Source organism: Vanellus vanellus (assembly GCF_965231255.1).
Source record: "Vanellus vanellus genome assembly, chromosome: 9".
In the NCBI taxonomy this organism is placed as follows: domain Eukaryota; kingdom Metazoa; phylum Chordata; class Aves; order Charadriiformes; family Charadriidae; genus Vanellus; species Vanellus vanellus.
Window position 1 is genome coordinate 19,058,167 of NC_138914.1, and position 21,368 is coordinate 19,079,534.

At 41.6% G+C, this 21,368-nt stretch overlaps 2 protein-coding genes across 2 annotated transcripts in view; both read right to left on the reverse strand.

The window, feature by feature from the left end:
• Window positions 1-3,869: 3,869 nt before the first annotated feature.
• Window positions 3,870-8,714, reverse strand: MUSTN1 (musculoskeletal, embryonic nuclear protein 1). Its single transcript, XM_082487603.1, has 3 exons — window positions 8,555-8,714; window positions 5,122-5,242; window positions 3,870-4,197 (listed from the first exon to the last, which is right to left on the reverse strand). The coding sequence occupies exons 1-3, from the start codon at window positions 8,561-8,563 to the stop codon at window positions 4,094-4,096; spliced, it is 234 nt and encodes a 77-aa protein (XP_082343729.1). The 5' UTR covers window positions 8,564-8,714; the 3' UTR covers window positions 3,870-4,093.
• Window positions 8,715-16,259: 7,545 nt separating this feature from the next.
• The window catches only part of LOC309675318 (store-operated calcium entry regulator STIMATE-like), a gene marked incomplete at its 5' end in the record, with an annotated part of 33,169 nt that continues 28,060 nt past the window's right edge, over window positions 16,260-21,368 (reverse strand). Inside the window, 4 exons of the mRNA XM_082487602.1 lie at window positions 16,260-16,645; window positions 17,528-17,677; window positions 18,568-18,641; window positions 19,521-19,637. Of these exons, the coding sequence (XP_082343728.1) occupies window positions 16,529-16,645; window positions 17,528-17,677; window positions 18,568-18,641; window positions 19,521-19,637 (458 nt within the window). The 3' untranslated portion in view covers window positions 16,260-16,528. The remainder of the gene's footprint in view (window positions 16,646-17,527; window positions 17,678-18,567; window positions 18,642-19,520; window positions 19,638-21,368) is intronic.

Sequence of the window (21,368 nt, forward strand, 5' to 3'; positions counted from 1 at the left end):
CTCATGTGGTGTTTAGGTAGTCTCCTAATTTACCTAGAAACTGAGTGGGATGACCCTTTTCACCTCCTATTTTATAATAGTCTTCATCCAACAGGGATTTCAAACAGTTCCTGTGAAGTTTTTGTTGGTCAAGGGTTGGCTTGTAGCTCTGCAAAAAGAAATTATCTTAAAAGTCCGATTTTATACACAAATAATTACTGATAGTGTTATACTAACATAATTCCTAAAATACATGCTCTCTCATGTGGTGTTTAGGTAGTCTCCTAATGCAACACAGCTCACATGACAATTTAAAAGATATTTCTCCATCCGAGTAGCTGTAACGCCTGCTTCTTCTACAAGGGGAAATAATTGGTGTTTTAGGCAGTGCGGTAAACAGACTCTGGGCAGAACCCATTTCAAAAGTTCATCTCCTCAGCTCTACAACTAGGGAAATCAAGGTGAGAAATGGGGGTCAGGGAGCAAATTGTCACGAGACTTTCCTATGCCACCTGTCTAGGGTTTGCTTGTTTTATTGGAAAGCTTTCAGCGGGCTTCATTTGTTCATTCATTCCCAGCACAAGAAAAGAAAATATGTTTAAAATCTTGGAAATATCAACAGGACAGAAAAAATAACATCCCCTGGGGCTGTACTTCAGAGGATCTCTTAGGTTCTTGTATGTATTCATACAAACACACATATACAGGCACATTAACGTGCAACCAGCCAGCACTGGAAAGATGCAATCTCCCTCTCCCCTCAGCCCTGAGCAGATGAAGGCTGAATCTTGCCCTCCTACCGTGATTTCCCTGCCTGTCTGCTGGCAGCTCCAGAGTAGCAAACAGCCCTTTCTCTACTAAACCTGCAGCCTGCCCACAAAAAAACCCACTTTTTCATATTGCTTTTTGACGGCATTTTCCCCCTAATAACTCCATGGCAGCTGATGCCATTACTTGTCCTAAATTAACACAAAGATCCTGTGGAAATACATGCATCTGTGTTTGCTTCATTGCTGTTTTACATACAAAACATCCGTGGAGAGCATGCTTCCAGAGGCCTCGGATTTACAAGGAAACTAATGCAGGGCTCAATAGTTTCGACAGACATTTACAACTTCACCATAAAGAGTCTATTGAGCACAGCCTAGTTTTACAAGACTTGTGCTTAAAGTAACTTTTTTTAAAAAAATCAGACTTAATTTCTTCCAGCAGACTGTTAATACTACTTGCAAATACTGTATTGTTTATAGCAGGACATGAAAATAGGTATATTTTAACAGAGAAAAATTAAAACTGCTTTACATTTGATTAACTTCTACAACTCTTGTAATGCTTTAATCCATTAATGCACAGGATTATACATTTAGTGGCCTAAGATCCCCAAGAGTCAAAGCTTTAGCTTTAATTAAGTGTATCTGTCATCTGTTTTTTAATACCCATATGTAAAATCACATGGATGTTAAAGAGCTGCTTTAACTGCACAGATTTAGGCTGTGTGGTTGGTTCTGCCCCGCTCCCGGGTGCGCAGAGCCAGCCAGCACCCAGGGAAGCCGTGAAATCCCTCACGCATCCTTTTGTGGCTTGCTGAAGCAGCTACAGGACAACCTCATGCTCAGCCTTGTCCCCAGACTCAAGCATCTTCCGCTGTTTCCGTACAAACCACCAACAATAGTCATCCCTGCTGATGTTCAGTGCCCATTCCTGCTCGTGCACTGGGTACCAGTCCTGCAGCACCCAGTGCTTCTTGCTCTGGGGAACAAACGTGCTGTGAAATGACTTTGCATCACCTTGCAGGAAGGATCTAAATCCACCATCACAACAGGAGATACTTTTGAGTGCAAAATGACCGAAAAACTCAAACCCCAGGACTTTGTTCAGACACTTCTCTGTCACTATTTCGCACTATGAAAATGAGGAAGAAGGAAGAAAACACATTTTTCATTATTGGACTTAACAGATTCACAAGGATGAAGAAAAAGATGACAAAAAGTTCTCCAGGCAGCTTTATATTTGTTCCTCTCACCTACAAGTATTTCCTGTCCTGCAGCAGCAGCCAGCAACTTTTCCAGCACAGCAGCAAGGCTGGGGACAGGGGAGGATTCCTGCAATTCATACAGGAGAGCTCAGACCTCGCTGTCACAAATGGGGAGCAACTTTGTCCAGGATATGCTTTTACCTCCAATGCATATTTTTTAGGTGAGGTCCATCTTAAAAGATAGAAAAAGCAGAGTACTGTCACACTGCAAAGCACCACAAATAATTAAACCTGAGGACATCTTGGAAATAAAGCTGCTAGCAAAACCCCAAGTTTCTGGTAGATACCTAACTTAGCTTCCATGCTGCATCCGTGCAGCAAGTCTGTGAGATGCAGAGGTTTGTGTGCTTTGCTAAATCGGCACCAATATACTCAAAGATTAGCTAGGTCTGAAAGACAGCACCGCCCCTCTCCTGCCACCTGGTCTAGCAAAGTTGCAATATTCAGCCACTTGTACCGTACAAAAGAAAATGATAACAACCTTGTGTGCCACTTGGCCCCTTCATAAGTTTTCTAATTATTAAACAACCTCCTGCCAACTTCATCGCAGATTAATTAAGGAGGGTTTGTTAAACCTGATGCAGGGACAGCTCCAGGTTTATCAGGGTAGGAACTTTCCCCCCCTCCAGTGTTTTGTTTTGTTTTTGTCTTCAAAGCTCTGGAAGGGGTCTTTCTCAAAGGAAAAAGTTGTGCTGAGTTACTGGTGAGGAGCCCAGACCCCATGGAAAAATAGTGTCCAGCAGAGAGAGAAGACAGTGTTTTGGCTACAAACATTCTTTGAAAGTGAAAAAAATGGGGCAGGGCAACACACCAGCAATATCTTAACTTTTTTAAGGAAACCTCCCCCTTAAACCCAAAGGATTTGCTGCTGCCTTATGCACATCCCACTCCGCAGCCTCTTTGGCAGCTTTGTGGACATCGGCACATTTTATCCATCAAGTGTGTGTGACACAAACAGCAAAGATAATGTTCTTCACGGTGCACAGAAACCGCACACATCTTAATCACATCTTAATCAGGTCTAGCCTGTGCAAAATTAAAGTAATTCTTTAAATAAAGGTGGCACCTACCTTCCTGTCTCCAGACATGCTGCTGGGGACTCCGGGTGTGAGAGAAGGGCAGGAGCTGCCAACAAAGCACAGGACCACCTGTGTTTGCGCAGAGCTGCAGGGGAAATACTCCAGTTTATAACCTCAGGGGAAAACAGGTTTGGTGTTTAATACAGCAAATCAAGATGTAAACGGAGTTGCAAAAAAACAGCTTCCACTCAGAGTGGGTTTGCTGTTGTACAAAGACACTCAGCAGGATGACATGTGGGGAGGGACACGGTGCCTGCGCTGCCGCTCTGTCACCCCGCTCCTCACTTTATCCAACGGGACATGAGCAAAAAGCCACCGGGGAAGGGGCTGAAAGCTCTCCCTCGGCGCTGGGGCACACTGATAGACCGGCATCTTGCCTGCCGGCAGAGCCGCCTATGGGCGAACCACGGCGCTGCTGCCCTGAGGCGCCATGAGGGAACTGTGAGGGAGCAGCCGTGAGGGGAGGGCCGCGAGGGGGCGGTCGCGAGGGGGCGGCTGTGAGGGGAGGGCCGCCGCCCTGTGGAGGCCCCAGCCCTGAGGGGCCGCTGCCGTCAGCGAGAATTTGGGTGAAGTTTTCTGTGACGCCCCTTCGAGCAGGTCCTGCTCAGCACCCTCTTGGCTCAGGCAGAGCGTGAGGAAATGGCAGCGACACCAGAACTGCATTATCTGGATGTTTATCTGTCGCATTTGGCAGGCTAGATCATAGCCTGTAACACCTAGGTGTCCACAGAATTAATCGAAGCCTGTACTGAAATGAGTCACCACAGTCTGCCAAGCTCTGTCCAACAGTATTTTTTTTATTAAACCATTATAGCAAACACCGTTCAACACACAACAAAAATCAACATGGAAGTTGTACCCTTTGACATGAGTCTATTCCCTACTTAATGACTTACAGTAGAAATTAGCTACTTAGGTCTACAGTGACGTTAGTGTAAGAGGCAGAAATTTGGGAAAACGTTACGACAATCATCTGGGTGAGCGCCATCGAGCCCCGCCGTCACCCAAAGACGCTCTTGGCCGGCTCTTTGGGTTTCTCAAAGACTGTTTCACCCCCTGTCCGATCCCGGCTGAATATGGAGGGTGCTGCAGAGCCCATTTGTTCTTGGAAAAGAAAACCAAGAGAGGCAATCAGTGAAGCAGTACACCAAATTTGGGGAGTAAAATGAGTGCTGCTGAAATACATTTATACACATTTGATAAATATTTCATGCGTGCATCAACTTAGAATCATAGATTGGTTTGGGTTGGAAGGGAGCTTGAAAGGCCATCTAGTCCACCCCCCCTGCAATGGGCAGGGACACCTTCAACCAGATCAGGTTGCTCAAAGCCCCATCCAACCCAACCTTGAACGTTTACAGGTCTACTTCCCAAACCTTAAAGCACAGAGCTCCCATCCCAAGCACAGGACAGCTGATGGCACCTGTAGGTGGTCACTACCATTGACTGTCCCCAAATCCCCACAGGTGCTTTAGAAACTTGGAAACTACTGAGGTCCAGGCTATTATGCTGAAAAGGAGTTAAAATTAATTTTTCCTTATAACTCTCCCACTGGTGGTAGAAAAGCAACACAAAACCAGAGCATCAGGGATGTTCAGTGCAAGCAGCCACTCTTCTCTCACCTTCTGTCTTTTATCCCCCCCCCAATTTCTGCTTCATCTCAAACACATCAAATTCATCCAATTGAGAAGCCAGAAATCCCCTAATCCATGACCAAGCCTCCAATCTTCAGCTTGGGCAGTCATTGACATCGAGTATGGTTCCAGGGCTTCATTTGAACCCTGGGTTCAGAAGGCAAAGTCAGGGCTCTTCCTCCTGCTTTGTACAGACAGGGAGAACCATCACTCCAAGCAGGGCCCTGTTGGCACCTCTTGGTGCTGTCAGGATGATGGATGCAAAGTCCCTGCACGGCCATGTCAGGGTTGGTGAGCACAGCTGGCTGCTGTTTCAGAGACATACCCTTTCACTTGAAAAAAGCATTTAGGTCAATGTTTTACTTTGGAAGACGTTTCCATCAAGGAGACTTACCACACTGCTTCATCACTTGGTAGGTTTTGGATTTAATTTCCTGGTTTTTGGAAAGGTTTCCTCTGGCTCCTTTGAGGTCTTCTTCCTTCACTGGAGGACGCTTCTTTTTCACAGGGGCTGGCTAAGAAACAGACGTATTGCCCACACATCAGTATTTTGTGTTTAGAAGCATAGGAAACAAAGCTGCCTTAACCCAAAGGCTACAACATACAGAGTTGTTAATACAATATCCCACCTATTTCAACTCTGAGACCGTGCATTCAACTCTGAAACCGTGCATTCAGCTACTCCAGATCTTTGCACAACCACGATTTCACTGCCCTTCCCAAAATCTGTTGCCACTATTACTGTTCTGAAATTGTCTTCTGATTGTACAGCCTTCGAAAAGACAGTGAATTACTTACTTTTTTTTTTTTTTTAAATTTGTTTTTAAATTTTCTCTGTCCAGCCCTGCCTGGCCATTCTGCAAGTACAAATAGGTCTGTCCAATATTTGGGAAGGACAAAAAACCTTCATTACTAAATGGCGCTTGTGCCTCAGTCTACTCACTAATTCTTTGGGAAACTGATCAGAGAGTCTGAAGTCTGGCTTCATTTAGTTGGAATAAACTTAAAAGTTGACCCATAGTTATTGATCTTAAATTTAGGGAACAAAACTATCTGAGCACGCAACAGGGTTGTCTACAAGCATGTACTGAGCACATCTGAAATGCTGGACTCAGAACCCAAAGAAAGAGAAGGAAATCTAATACAGAAACATATGCATCATCAGGTGGTGCACTGCAACATCCAAGTACTAATCTGTTTACAGTTTATCCTGTTAGAAGAAAATCACGATACCATTGGTTCATATCAGCCTATCCCTACCTTTAAATTAGCACTTCAAAGTCAGTCAATCAGCAGCAGTTGGCACCATTAACATTCCCTCTTCAGTTTACTATTTCAAGGATAGGTTGCGAAGGTCCCATCAGGCAGACCTTGCAGCAGGGAGCAGGGGCACAGGAGATGAGATTAAAAAGAATGAAAGACCCCCCCACTCCCAACTAATAGACTCACACAGCGAAACATCAACAAGAAACTTCTCTGACCATTGCCACCTATGTAGGGCTGCTGATCACAGTATGCTAGGGACTGGAAGGGACCTCAAAAGATCATCTAGTCCAATCCCCCTGTCGGAGCAGGAACACCTAGATGAGGTTGCACAGGAAGGCGTCCAGGCAAGTTTTGAATGTGTCCAGAGAAGGAGACTCCACAACCTCCCTGGGCAGCCTGTTCCAGTGCTCTGTCACCCTCACCAAGAAGAAGTTTCTTCTCAAATTTAAGTGGAACCTCTTGTGTTCCAGCTTGAATCCATTACCCCTTGTCCTATCATTGGTTGCTACTGAGAAGAGCCTGGCTCCATCCTCATGACATTCCCCCTTTATATATTTATAAACGCTAATAAGATCACCCCTCAGTCTCCTCTTCTCCAAACTAAAGAGACCCAGCTCCCTCAGTCTTTCCTCATAAGGGAGATGCTCCACTCCCTTAATCATCTTAGTTGCCCTACGCTGGACTCTCTCCAGCAGCTCTCTGTCCTTCTTGAACTGATATTTGGGTTCTGGCAGCGGTGGAGCCCACTTGTACATTTCTAGGCACCGCCTGTAAAGCTAAAAACAGTTGTGGAGGGAAACAAATCCCCCAAGGTCTGCGAATGGCTGGAGCCACGAATCCCAGGGATCTTGCAGAGACAGTGTATGCATGCCTGGCTCTCAGCAGGGGTGGGCTGGCTGCACTGGAGCCTTCGGCATGTTTCCTCCAGGCTGTAAATTCCCGGGAACGCTCAGAATAGCTCGCTGACAATCCCTTTTGCATGTGTTGTGGGAAACAAAACATTCACAAGACCTCTGGGGAAAACACTCTATGAGTAGCCAAAGCAAGCAAGGGCAAACGGTGGCAGCAAACCCTGCAAAATTCACAACAGCTTTTGGTCCGTTAGCTGGTTAACCAAACATCCCTACAGCCAGGGATTCATCTGTCTGTCTGTCTGTAATGAGAATTGGCATGTGATGGGAACAGTCCTCCACGCCCATGGCATGGCACGCAGTACAGACCTGTGTTGGGTCCAACACAGAAAAACCCCTTGTTTTGTTAACAGCAATATGAAACCTGCTCAGATCCTTCATCAATTATTGTCAAAAGACAGCAACTGTGAGGCTTCTTTCCACGGGGACAGGGGACTTCTTGGGGACCTCATGGTGAGGAAAGGAGGCACTTGCGATGCACCAAGACACAGCCAGGCTGAGCAGAACTGTGGAATTTCACCCAGTTATTTTAAAATAAAACCTCTCGCGCTTTGATCACAGGTGGATTTTCCAGCAGGACAGCTGCTGTGGATTAGCTGGCCCCCAGCTAAAAACCTAGACAGAAAGGTTGCTGCGAGGCACAGAGGTGAGCCCTGGACCTGCCAGCACCAGCAGCTGCCAGCATCGCAGCCGCACGACAGCTAATTGCTCCCAACACAAGTGCATTTGTAAGCAGGGCTTGCCAGGAGCCCTTCCCAGCTGGCACAGCAGAGCAGCCTGCACTTTATCTCCTCCTGTCACAAGTCAAAAAGTGTTGGTTTACAGGACATGACTGTTTAAGTCTCTCTTTCTTTGGAGTAAGGAAAATAAGCCGAACTGAGTTGAAGGATTGTGCCCTCACGATGTTCTTACTCTCCATCCCACCCACCCCATAAAACTCTCACGCTGGGGAGAACTCTGCCAGACACACAGGGCTTGCGTTTAAAACATAACACTTACATGAAAACCTCAACATTTCTGAGCTAATTTTAAGATAATTTTGAAACAGTGATTATTGTGAAACACACTAAAGACAAGCCATTAGTTACATAATGACCATAAAAGCATGTAATACAAAGTGTCAGTCTCAAATACTGTATCCTAACAATTATAATTTTCGGTCATGCTCTCTCTTTTCCTGGACATTACTACATTAAGCTTTACACAGCAGCACACTTCAGTATAGTCACGTCCTTTCAAAACTACTGCCAAAATTTCAAGTAATTGTCTGAGAAAGCGTGCTGGAAAAGCAGAAGTCACTCCTTCTGTGAAGCACCCCAAACCAGAGCAGTGGAAATGGTTTGTTCCTTCCTACAGAAATAAAAATATTTATCATAAAGAGAACATTTAAAAAATAAATTAGTTAACCACATAGAGGGCAGCTGCTTTCCTTCATCAAATAAACCCTACTAACAACTTACTTGTTAAAATATACAAACAGAGCGTTTAAACACTTCAACATAATCAAACAAGTCACATAGAGCAGAAAAGCCAAATTCATTGGTTAACAAGAGTAACTTGCTAATAACCTATTCCAAGCAAACAGTCTAAAATACATTTGTTGGGCACCCTGCTCTAACGAGAGCCAGCCGCACACAGATCTCCCCGTACCTGTGACATAACTGCGGCGCTCACTCGACCGTAATCCCTTCCGAGGTTGTTTCCCGGCTTTGATTAAATCCAGCCTGTGAGCTCTGCGAATGCCTGTTTTTTTCCTCGACTTATATAGAGCATCTAACATGAAGTCATTAGCTGGGTCATTTTCCCAAACCAGAACCCAGGATGATTCAGGTTGACAGAGGCTGTTGTTGTCAAAAGGTTTATTCTTAGCGATGACGAGGGTTTGCAGTATGTACTGCGCCCTGTGCCTGGGGACGGATGGAGTTGGGGACAGACGAGAGCAGACAGCTGTGGCAGCGGGATGGCGGGGAAGCCCGATCCACTACAAAATGACTTCCCAGGGAGTCCGCTGGGGCTCTATTTATAACTTTAAAAGGCAAAACATTGTTAGGGACACAAAATTAACTCTGAATCCTGATGGGGAAGGCAGGGGGGGAGGAGGGGAAGGGTTTGTGTTTCTTCCGGGTATAACAAAATACACATTCTCTAAAGATTATACAAACCTAACACCCAAAGCATAACATTGTGCACCAAATCGCTTTTGCACAGCCATCTTTAACAGAGGAGTATTTTGTGCATTTTGGAGAGTTAATAAAATAGGCTATGGTTTCTATGGTTTTACCCTCACACTTCTATTGCTGAGCCGGTGCCAGGTCTTACACAACTGAGAGAGTAAAATCACTTTCTACTTACAGTGGTATTAGTAAGTTTAATTATTTCACCTGTCATCTGTATAGGAATAGCTTACTCAGACCTGAATAAATCCAGTGTTCCCCGCTGCACTGCACATGCTGACAGTAGTAAAACCTTTTCCAGAACTTTTAACATTTGTTCTCTAAACAATTTTTTAATTAAATAGAAAAAAAAAAAAAATCTCCAAGCATGAATTCTGCTTTTTATTACTGGGAGATGATTGGGTGGGGGGTTGTCTCCCTTTTATATTCTTTACATTAATTCTTTGCATCATGAAAAAAAAATAAATCAGCTTCTGTGACTGCACTCAACACTTAAAAGAACCAAGACTCCAGCCAGGTATGTTAATATGAGAAAGGCAAACGTGGCAGAGCTCCAAACATCTTTTACTGGAAAGATTGACCATTGTAGTGCTAGAAATCTGCCCTGGAATTTTCTTGGGCTCTGCCCGTGTTTTGCTTAGGCTACAGAGAGAAACACGGGAGGTAAAATAAAAGAGGTATTCTTCATTATGAAATCATTACATCAGTAGCACAACACTAGCACCATACAATCAGGACAATGGGATTTGTAGGTTGTGAACTGTCCCCCAGGCCTCCGGGGTGCCCATTCTGCCTTTAAGCTGAACTCTTTCCAGGCCTGAGAAGATGCTTTGCTTTATGTGACTATTGGGGGAATTATTCGTAGGTTAAGAAGCAGTTTGGATGTTACGTACTTAGCCCTTCCTTATGTTGAATTTCTATTTTAAACCCAGAGCTTCATAAACTACAGGAAACATTTCTGCAGAACAGCAGTACTGTTTAGTCGGCTAACAAAGCAAAAGAAAAAACCCAACCCATTGACTTTAGGAAAACCAGCAATTCTTTTTTCTACTGTACAAAGTAACACCTCTCCTCTACTAACATGTTTCTATACAGTCCCACAAGTGTCCCTATTGTGACGTTACCTATTACAACAGGAAAATAACATTCTGCATGTTGAAAGCAAATACTTAGAATTCAAGACACCGAACTATTTTTTCCCCTTCAGCTTTCAGTGCTTTTCCCTTTGCTTCATTTAAGTGGTGCTACATATTCCTCACTCAAAAGCAACAGTTATGCTTTCATGGCAATTTAATTTATACAAATGAAACCATTATACAAACAAAATTACAGCACCTTCAGCTTGCATGTCATTTGGGGGTAGAAGATGAGGTGCCTACAGAGGTAGGCAGCATATCCTGAAGTTTCTAAGACATCCCCCATAGCCTGGGCAATTCTGTTCTCTTTGATTATACATTTCCTAAACCAATGCTGAACAAGCACAACCATTTCCTTTTACAGATCATGGGCTAATTCTTCCTTACAGAAAACCAACCTAAATCTACAGTTACTTACATTTCAGAGTAGAAATCCTGTTCACCTGGTTGAGGTCCCGAGATCTGTTAAATGGGACATGAATGACAATGAAATGAGATAGGCTCATTTATTTAATAGTTAGTATTAAAAACGCAAGTTAAACCTGTATTCATCTTCCACAGCAACATGAAGTATGGAAAACTCCTTCGCTGAGGAATGGTTGCAGCTAAAATGTGGTGATGACCATGGAGAATTTAATGAATGTCCACAGGTCTGGCCACCATGATCTCCTGAAGACGCAGATCTTACAGAAGATTTGTCTTCCCCTCCAGGAAAGTGCTAACATCCCTCAGTGGACTGACAGGCCTGACAGGTTGAAGATTATTCCCTGAATTCCTCTAAGGATGCAGCAGGTATGGGGCTGCTTGTGCGTAGCTGGTGGGAAGTAATGGGCAAACACCATGGAGGAGCTACAGAGGTAATAGTGGATTGACACTGTGCAGGTCCAGCCCAGCAGAACACACTAAACTGCTCCCACAAAGACAGTAACGGGTGACAGCAACAGCAGCTCACTAAGAACAGGATTTCTGCTGTATTCTGGCATAAAGCTATCAACCTCTCGCCATTTGCAGTCAAATAAATAAATAAATAAATAAGATCACCTGCACGTGGTCATGTAACAGCCACACAGCGAGCCAGCTCCCATCTTACATGGCCCTGCCTCATTCCTCCAGCACTCTGGAAAACCGATGGTAGATACCTTGCCATACCTCCAGGGAACCTGCAGAGTAAGATGGCATCTTTCTGCCCAACAAAGCAGAAAAACCCAAGCTAGGCTACACTCTCTTTCTTGGGTACGACAAGGGAAGGCCAAGTGCCCGCCGCAGGCACTTTGCTAATCCAAGCAGCTGCTTCCCTGTAGCTTAAGGTACAACTCTGCACTACACCGACAGCACGTAGGAGTGATGTCTTTGTCAGACAGACAAGAATCAGCACTGCTTTCCCCTTCCCTTTTGCATGGTTTTGGGAAGTAGCAGAGACTAAAGTAAGCAAGGAAGACATTGGTGACCTCCAGCATGTTGCCTTCTGGAAACAGGGGACAGACAGGCTACTTGGTCCTAGAACTAGACATCCCCACGTGGCCCTTTTCTGTCTTGGAGGAGGTACTGCAGGAGTTCTGTGGCACTGCACCAGCAAACTTCTCAACAGGATCCTCAGACATCTCCCCTCAGCTTGCATTTCTACTACCTGCTGCAAACAAATCGGAAGGGGAACAGAAGTTAAAACAGGTTAACAAGTTACTGACACAGGCCATGCCTCTGCTGAGGGGCAAGACATTGGAGGCAAATTCAGAAGTTTACAAGTTCTTGCTGCCAACAACCAAAAGGTCTGGCTTTGCTTGAAAAGCCAAAAGCAGGCTGCAACAATCAGCTGGTGGTTAAAGCATTTTAATATCGTCCTACACTCCAGAAGGCCTCAGGTCAATGTTCTGCGATCTCAGGAGTTCTCAGGTTGCATATGGAAGGTTTTATTTTCAATATGAAAATACAGATGGTTATTTTCCATGTGTGCACACGCAGAGGGCAAAAACCCTCCCCAGGGAACATATCCGACAAGAGCCTGCAAGGATTCTTAAAGTTGTAAACAAAATTTGCTACTTAAGACTAGTGGTGCCTCCAACTGAAATAGGACTTGCTATTAAGGTAAATGAATATATTGAAATTAATACCAACGTGAGAGTGCAAAAAATTAGATCTTCAGTTCCGAAGTTAAACTCCAGTAGCAAAACCTGCTTCCCACAACGGCACATTATAAACATTGAAACACAGGAACTTTTAAACAGAACGAGTACAAACCAAGTGTACAAATCTGTAATAAGTCAAACTTTATTGTAAACCATTATACAATGTAATTACATCAGATACCCTTCAAAGTTTAAGGTAACACCACTGATTAAACAATATGGTCCAAACAGAGGGCAGCAGAATACAGCTGTTGGTTTTGCTCACATAGGCTACACTCTGAAATTACTCACAAACAAACCCAACATTCAGTTTGAGATGGATAACCCACGCAAGACAAAAACACCTACAAAAGAGTCCCTTTTTTAAAGATACTGCAGTTTTACTTTGTAAAACCATAGTAGTCATTTTCAGTAATTGAACTGGAAACTTTACCTAAAAAAAGTTTGCACGCCTATGCTGTAGATCTACTCTGACTCGATGTGGCTGAATTTATTCGCTTTCATTACTGGTTTCTCCTGTAAAAAGCACAGCAAAGTTGCAAACATGGGTTAGTCAAGCACAGTGGCAGAAATTCCTTGTGATGTTCAGCTCTCAGCAGAGCGCGAGAGCCCACATCTCCCTCCCCAGGCGCAGCTGGAATCGGAGCAGACGCCTACCGGAGGGGATCACTTTGCATTGCTTTAATTTGCAACTCAATTTCTGAGTTTTCCCTGAAGAAAAGCTATAGTACATTTTATTAGCAACATTAACATACAGCATTTAACCTACCTACTTAAAGTAAGACAAGGGGACCTGAACATATTAAAGCCAGAACTTGAAAACCACGAATTAGACAACACCAGTGTTTTAAGTTTATGTAGATGTGTCACAGGTCAGACACTAGAAACAGTTAATACATTTAGGTTGACCATTCGTGGTAAATTTGATCTCCACCAATACTTCTGCATCTCTTCTCTAAGTTACAATCCCTTTCTCTTACTTTGGCATATACTACGTAGCTTATTTTCATTAAACAGAATCACATTTTTTTTAAGCACAGCCTGAATTAAACCTTCACTATGAGCTGTCCTGAAGTACGTTCCTCAGGCATAAATTCAGAGTGCCAACTGGAGGATAATGCAAACGTTGTCATGTTGTAACATTATTACTGGATCAACTCTTTATGAAAAATTTACTTCAGACTGTACTGCCAGTACATTTCAACGAACAGTAAGACATAGTGAAGCACTAGGCACATAGTTCCTCCTCACACATACAAGCTCTTCCAACAAGAGCACTTGTCCTACTTGTACCTTCTGCAAGAATTCCAATTTTTATCTTACAAAGTGGAAAGCTGCCAATTTTACATTTTCCGTCTCTTTCCCAAGATAGCACAAAATGAATAGAAAAAAATATTTTTGTTATTTTGCTAAGGTTGCGAATAAAATTTTTTATCTTAGTAGAGAAAGCCAGAACTGTTTTCTCCCCCCTCTGAAGATATGCTCCTCCCGTTACTACTGCGGTATTTAAAATACTTCTCTCTCTTTGGCTCATAGTGCTTTACTACATCATCTCGCTAAGCATATCAAAATCTCAAACCAAGTGACATTTAAGCACTTAAGACATGAAAAATTAGGCATTCATATACCTTTGCTATAACCGTCTTCAAGAAATTGCTCCATAGTGCTTTACACTGTTTTGTACTTGGTCAATAAGTTTGAGGTCTGCTCAAAACAAATATTTTTACATGATTAAGGCCATAGTTTTATACTGACACTTCACAGATTAAACATGAGACTAGAACTAGAAATAATTTTGATAATTTAAGTAACTGGAGAAGAAAAGGAAGAAAATGAAAGCTCGTACAGTTAAATTTGTGTGCGCTGCTCAGTTATCTCTGATGGTTGACGAGGATAGCGATGGCTGTGCAGTGGTATGTAGCACATGTTGAATAGCTTTATTTCACTATCTGAAATAGAACAAATCCTATGCTAAAAAAATAAATGCTGACATCTGCAACAAGAGCCAGTCCTAGCTCTTAAATCCCTTTGGATAAGTGAGCTGTATGAGACTATTCTGTTGATGAAAATGAATTCCTTGAAGTACTGTGCTTTTGGAGATATGTGCCCTCCCAATGGAAAATAGTCAAGCAAAGTCACACAATCAATGAAAAAAAAAACCCAAAAACCTAGAACAGAGGCAACACTGATTAGGGACATTTCTGCATTCCCTCACCCCCGCTTCAGAATAACTCAAGACTCCGTTGTCATTCATCTCTAGATTTAGTCTAAAAGAACAACCCTGGTCTAGTGGGAGGGCAGGGAGGAGGGAACTAGACAATCTTTAAGGTCCCTTCCAACTCCAACCATTCTGTGATTCTAGGAAACATTAGTACTTAAAACTTATTGCAGTTATTACATTTCAGTGCACAGTAACAGAGGTCAGTGGCTCAACTAAACTCGCAAACGTTAGGTTTGGTAAAACGTCCCTTCTAGCCGGCTGGACACGCTGAGGTGTACCTGAAGTCTCGGAACATTGTGTTCACCTCGGCAGCCAAGCAGTGAAAAGGAATGCTGGAATAGTGACAATAAGTATGGGAGCGCACAGTTCAGTATTTACTAAGGCCCAAGAACCCCATTTAAGCAGTCTGGATAACAAATCACATTAAGACCTAGTAAATCTATAAAAAATGTAAAAAAATCTTAAAAAGTTCTGAGCAGTTTTCTGACAAAACTGTTTGGTTTAAGGCTTGGAACATTTCTGATGTCCAGATACTACAACAGATTTGCAATTAAGGTCTGTTGTCACCTCTTTGACACGTTGCCTTGTCCTGCACAAAGTGTAACTAAGCAAGGAAAGCTGTCAGAAACAATCACTTAAGAAAATATGCAAAGCAAAGGGATGTCGCCGAAAACATATCTGCTAGGTTCCAGGTCAGCATGTGTTATCAGAAGACAGAAACTGAAAAAAAAAAAATATCACAAAAATTCTGTAGTAACAATGGTATTATACCTCTCGGGTTCCCCCCCCCCCCACTACTAAAGGCTAATCAAACTTTATGGAAATTTAACAGGAAAAATATTTTTTTCTTTTTGTTTTTTAAGCATATTAAATAGAAGATCGGTTTTCCAACAAAAAACAAGGAAGGGACAGAATCATTTGCAATACTGTAGCACAACTGTTTCAATCAGATCACGGTCCAGTACCGCAGGCCCCTATATAAGGAAAAATACAAGAAATGTTCCATCTCTTTTGGGTGATTTGAGAGGTATGCACAAGAGACTTACACAAACAGAAATAATTAGAGTCATCCATAGTTATGCATTTCACAAATAACCTATCACAACAGACTTCTGTTATACACTAAAGTGCACATTTGTCAAATATGCAAACACCACCTCCTATTAGAAAAGGTATTTTCAAATTATGTGGTCAAAAGCACACTTAGGACTGCATTTTTAGTGATATTTGGTGACTTCAGCAGTGACAGAGAGCTTTTCCCTTTGCAATCCCTTTGTCTTAAACCAGGACAAAACGATAAATAAGATTTTCACTACAAATCTTTTGACCTGTTCTGCACAAAAAAAGGGAACTGCACCCTTTTCTCTGACAAAGAGATTTTTTTAAATACGACTGTATGAAAATATAACTTAAATATAAAATAGTCAAATAGATTTGAGGAGACTTGGAAAAAAAATCTTTGTTCCACCTATTAGTTCCATAGGTACCCGGTAGCAAGTAAACATTTGTACTTAAAAAAATAACATTAAGTTACAGCTTGTAACCATAAACTATTCTGCTCTAGGAATTATGCTGCAAAAGCCAGTTTTAGTAATAAAACACACTCCTTTAACTTAGTTGATTCTGATGCCTTTTTGAGACCATCTTAAACCGTATCATCAGCAACCATAAAGGAAAGATTACTGTATCTGTTTTCTATGATCTTCTCTGAAATGTCAGATACAAATCCCCCCAGCGACTCGTCCTTGACAATGCTGTGTTTTTCCCACATGATGAAAAGACATTCTTGCATAATTGGTCAGTGTGTCTGTAGTGCAACTGAACTGGAAGTCTTCCAACCCTTTGCATTCTGTTGGTAGACTTTGCCTTTAAGTCAGTTTGTTCAAAAAGGGAGACGCAATTGCAACATTAAAACCCACTGACTGAAGTTTTTGCCATGAAACCTGCAAATACACAGGTCAGGGAATGTGTCATACAGGCAGACCAAAACGATGCTTCTTTTTCTTAATGGGCTTTAAGTTGGTCAGTCTACGCAGGTCCTCTTCAGCATCTGATTCCTCCATCTCATCATCTGCTGAAATAAGGATCTGAAAACAAATTACGACTTCTGAGTAACATGGGTCAAAGTCACACTCTTTCTTCATTCTACTTTTAACCTTTTACTTTTTTTTTTTTTTATGCTTACAAAGCACCTTATTACTTGCTCAAGAAAGAGCTTACAGAACACAATTTGGATTTACTGCCAGTACTATCAAACAACGGCACACATCCTATCTGGAACCTCCAGTAAATTTCAAAGAAGGATGCACGCGTATTAATCTCTACTACAATCACTGACTCTAAACCCAAAGAACTGATTCTAGCACCTCCAGGTCAGCAGGGGCGGCTTGCTGTCAAAATGAGAGAGTAAATTCTCTATCCACACTGGTAATACGACAGTCATTTTATTAAAGAAAACCCCATATAAACAGTAGTGTCTATAATGCAGAAAAGTTACATTACCCAACTAAACTATAACAACTTACCTTCAAAGACACCACCCATACTTCAGCTGAACCGAAAACTGCCCACTTAGTATAATTTAGAAAAAAGTTATGCTAAGGCAAGGATGTAAATACTTCCCCAAAATCGGGTCAGTTGCCTACTCCAGCTTCCTCTCACAATTAGAATTGTCTCCTAGTTTTGTATTCCGTGTGGGTTTTTTTTAGAAGCACTCGTAACACAGTTCACCGGTGACATTTAAATATATTATTATGTCTTCCTGCCCATCTGGAAGGAAATTAACTACCGTGAGTGGTGCAACAATGCCATTTTTCTTAACTGGTTTTCAACTGCAAATGCTAGGAGCTACTGTTAGAGGTACACGCAAAGAAAATCAAAACTAAGTTGACAGTGTTACAGTGAAAACAATGGCATGAGGGCTGAACTGGATTGATATTGCACCAATGGCAATAATTAACTCTACTTACTTCTGACTCCGACTCTTCATGTGATGCTGCTCTCCTGTATCGGACTTTACTTCCATTTCTTGAATCTTGTCCTGCTTCCTTTTCTTCAAGTTTAGCTTTTGTCTTCCCTTTCTTCATAAGAAAATTATCTACTACCCAGAACATTAATGCCTGTTAAAGAGAAGAGGGAAGTAACAGTTCAGTATTCTTCAGAGTAGCATATGTTCACCTGCTCAGTATTCGGACAGGATTAGGAAAACTTGACAGTAATTCTGAATTAGCCGAGCAGGTGAAGTCCTGTATAGGCATACAGTCACATGCCTCGTTACACATTGCATGAATGCTCTAGAACATGGCTACTTTATTCCTTTGTAGGAGAGAAGAAAATAAGAAAAGTAGCTGCTATTCAGAGTGATCATATATTAATTCTTCATGTGGAAATGTGAACGGTTGAGGCAGACATCTTAGTGCAACAGACTTTTGGTTCTCAAAGGATAAATTCCATGCTTGAACAAATTAATGACACATGCAGGAAAAAAAAAAAAAATATCACCAGCAGTTATTAAATGCAAGGACACCCACCATCTCTGGCTCTAGCCCTAAATCCCAGATTGCCAGAAGAGGACACTTTGGGAAGGATGATTGCACACTTGCCCTTTTCCTCTGCTCCCTCATAGGTCAGCCACTATTAGCTGTGGTCAGACGCAGGATACTTCACGGTACAGCTATCCTTAGACCAACTGCTTCCTAAAGCAAATTTCATTGTAATTTTATAATCTCTATGTCAGTATTTCATTCAATCTACTGAAGTCATCAGGCCAAAGAGGTCTACGAGGCATTTCTGCACCTCTCCTGAGCCTGATTACTTAGTTCAAATCAGATTTCAGCTTTGTAAAATCCACATATCCAGACATTTCATCCATTCTTTAACATCTTTCCTCTTTAAAAAGTAACTTAAGCGCCAAGGTATACTATGCTTTAAGGACTAACGTTAATTAATTAACACATGGCAGAAAGACATCCAAGTAAACATCTCACAGCAGTGTGCAAGTTGTACTCACATTAACAAAGAAGGGAACTATCAGCATGACGATAGCCAGCTCCAACTGGGGGTTCTCTATAGGATTCAATAAAGCTACCTGTGAAAAGAAAAGGATAAAAGTTCAGATCATGGCAGCACAACTGGATTAGTAAGTGCAGTTGTTCATGTACTAGTTAACGCTACAGAAATAATTCATACGAACCAAAAAAGGACAGCTTTGTAGAAATAGAAAGTATTTAGGACAGCTTATAAATTACCAAAGATAAGTAAGTGGGGCTGGCAAGAAACTCATCTCTGTCATTTTTGTTTACAGAAGCCTGAGGAGCTGCGTTAGAATCATTCTGAATGTTTTAGAGCTGTGTGCTCCCCCGGAACATGTTTTAAGTTCCATCTTCAGGAAATTTAAACAGACCAGCATTTCACAAAATACACAGTAAGGAGAAGACAGAGTTCCCAAAGTAGTCCAGAGCACACAACAGGAAGTAACTAATTACGTTGCAGATTCTGTAAAAATAAATATTTATCCGGTCATCAGCAATGGCTTCACTAATCCATTGCAAATTACTAAAATTCTACAGTTTAGATCTATAAACAAGGTCACGCAAAGAAAATTCTTTGAAATACAAGAAGCAATATAAAACGACTTTAAGTAATGCTTAAAGACTTAAGAAAAGGAAGAAGTGCTTGGTAGCTTCAAGAGCATGCAGACAAGGAGATAGAATAAAATTTCATATATTGCAGTATATAAAACCCCTCAAAATATGAGGAGATATTCCTGGCAATGGATGCCAGAAAGCCTAATTAGCCGTACCAATTAACCAAGCTAAAAGAACAGGCCACTACCACAGAGTTAAATGGCATTGACCGTAGGCAGTTACGATGCTTGAGCCAAACCAATAAACGCTATTAGAAGTCTATTGCTCTACAGCTTCCACCTGAAATTAATTTTTCTGTAAAATGCTGTAGAAGTACAAACCTCTTTCCACTGAGGTATAAGAAGAACTATAATGATGATGGTTTTCTCAAATGTCATAATCAATATGTAGAGAGCACATTGGCCCACCCAAGCACTGCACTGCACTGGATCCCCTGCAAGAAAGAAGAAAGGTTCAATATATGCATAGGGTTGATTTTACTTCACAGTAAACATTTGAGAAAAGCAGTATTAGAAGAGGCAGGGCAGCTATATCCTCTTAAGCGCCTTCTCCAGTTTCCTTAGTGCTGCTCCTTTCCCTCTCTCCGCCTCACCCAACTTTCAAAAAGTATCAGTTGGAAACTGAATATAACAGGATTTTATCCGATTCAGCAGTACCTGGTTATACACTCACTGTTTTACATAATCTGATGAAAGCAAGGCACAGACAGTTGCATTACATTTGTTTCTCATCAAATTGTTATTTTTGACCCTTTATCGTGAAGTATTATGTTTCTTAAAAGGGAAACTTAAGGGAAACATAGCTGGGGAAAACCATCTTTCCCTTCAGTCTAAGTAGAAATGTGATGATTTCTGCCAGTCTCCCTAGGCTACCTTGAACATATTTATCCTCTCTACAAAGTTAGTTACCATAACTAACCAATCATAATTGAAGCAACAGGTGCATGAACTGCTATGAAAAATGTAATTGAACAAAAAATTAAGATCATATTTTAGTTGCAATCTGAAAGGGTCTGAAATTCACCTGCACCCCATTGTGGCAGAGTGAAAACCTGAATGCATTAAGTTATCTGCCAGGACAAGATGAAGGCCACAAACATCTGAACACAAAAACTCATGTAGACTACTACAGTCTACGAAACCAAGGTGAAAAAAAAAAAGAAAAAAAAAAAAAAAAGAAAAAGAGGACTGGTACACCCAAAAAGCTTTGCAGGTGAGCTTAAGCCAAAAGGAAACTTTGGAAGAGGGCGTCAGCTCTTTAGTCTTCACGATCATCTTCTGCAGCATCTTCAAAGGCAGCTTAAAACTTTTAGCCTAGAGATGAATAATGGGCAATGGAAATTCAGATGCCTTTATGTATTTGTAATGCATAATGGATAGTCGTTACTTCCTTTTCTGGAACATTTCTGAAAGGCTTTCAGTATTAATACTTGGTAATAGTCTTGAGACTTACTGTTTGCTGCTTAAATACTATGAAGAGAAAATGATAAATCAGACTGGAGTCCAAAACAAAGAAAAGTTCCTAAACTAGTTTTACAGTAAGAGCTAGTGATCAACACTCAATAGTCCAAGAGGAAAATGGTGAAAATGCTCAAGTTTAAAAATGACATACCACAGTTTATGGCTTCTGCTGTAGTTGTTCTGAAGATACAAAGCGTGAATTAAATTTGAGAATTAAATTCTAGCAATTAATTTCTATACTCTACATTTATTAGCATTCTCTAGTTTTCTTCGTTAACTAGCAAATATGAAAAAAAGAAATAAAGCTAGCTTTAGCTACAGACTTACCATTGAAACTTTACCAGTTTATACTAAGCTGTTTTCAAATCTGTATTTAATTCCTAAAAGCAAAGACAGGTACAGCAATTTTGCATCTATTCCAACTCTGTCACATGAGATTCTGGATGTCAAAAAACTGTGAAACTTTATTAGGAGTGTTGTGCACTATCACCAATGAACGTTTTGTTCCATGATGTTTTTACAGGAAGGGGCGCTGTTTTTTTTTGGTACATGACTGAAATGAGAAGTTGTGTATATCAAATTCTATTTGAGGGTTTTTGTATGCCCTACTGCATCTACAAAATTATCTCTCAGCTCTAATTACAAATGGGGAGAAGAGGGATGCTGTCTGCTTTGAATTTACCAAGTCTCCCAACCGCATCCTT

Coding starts and splice junctions, on each gene's coding strand:
- MUSTN1 (XM_082487603.1), bottom strand. Junction 4,198..5,121: donor CCAAGTGATGAAGCAGTGTG/GTAAGTCTCCTT, acceptor TTCTTTTCCAAG/AACAAATGGGCTCTGCAGCA.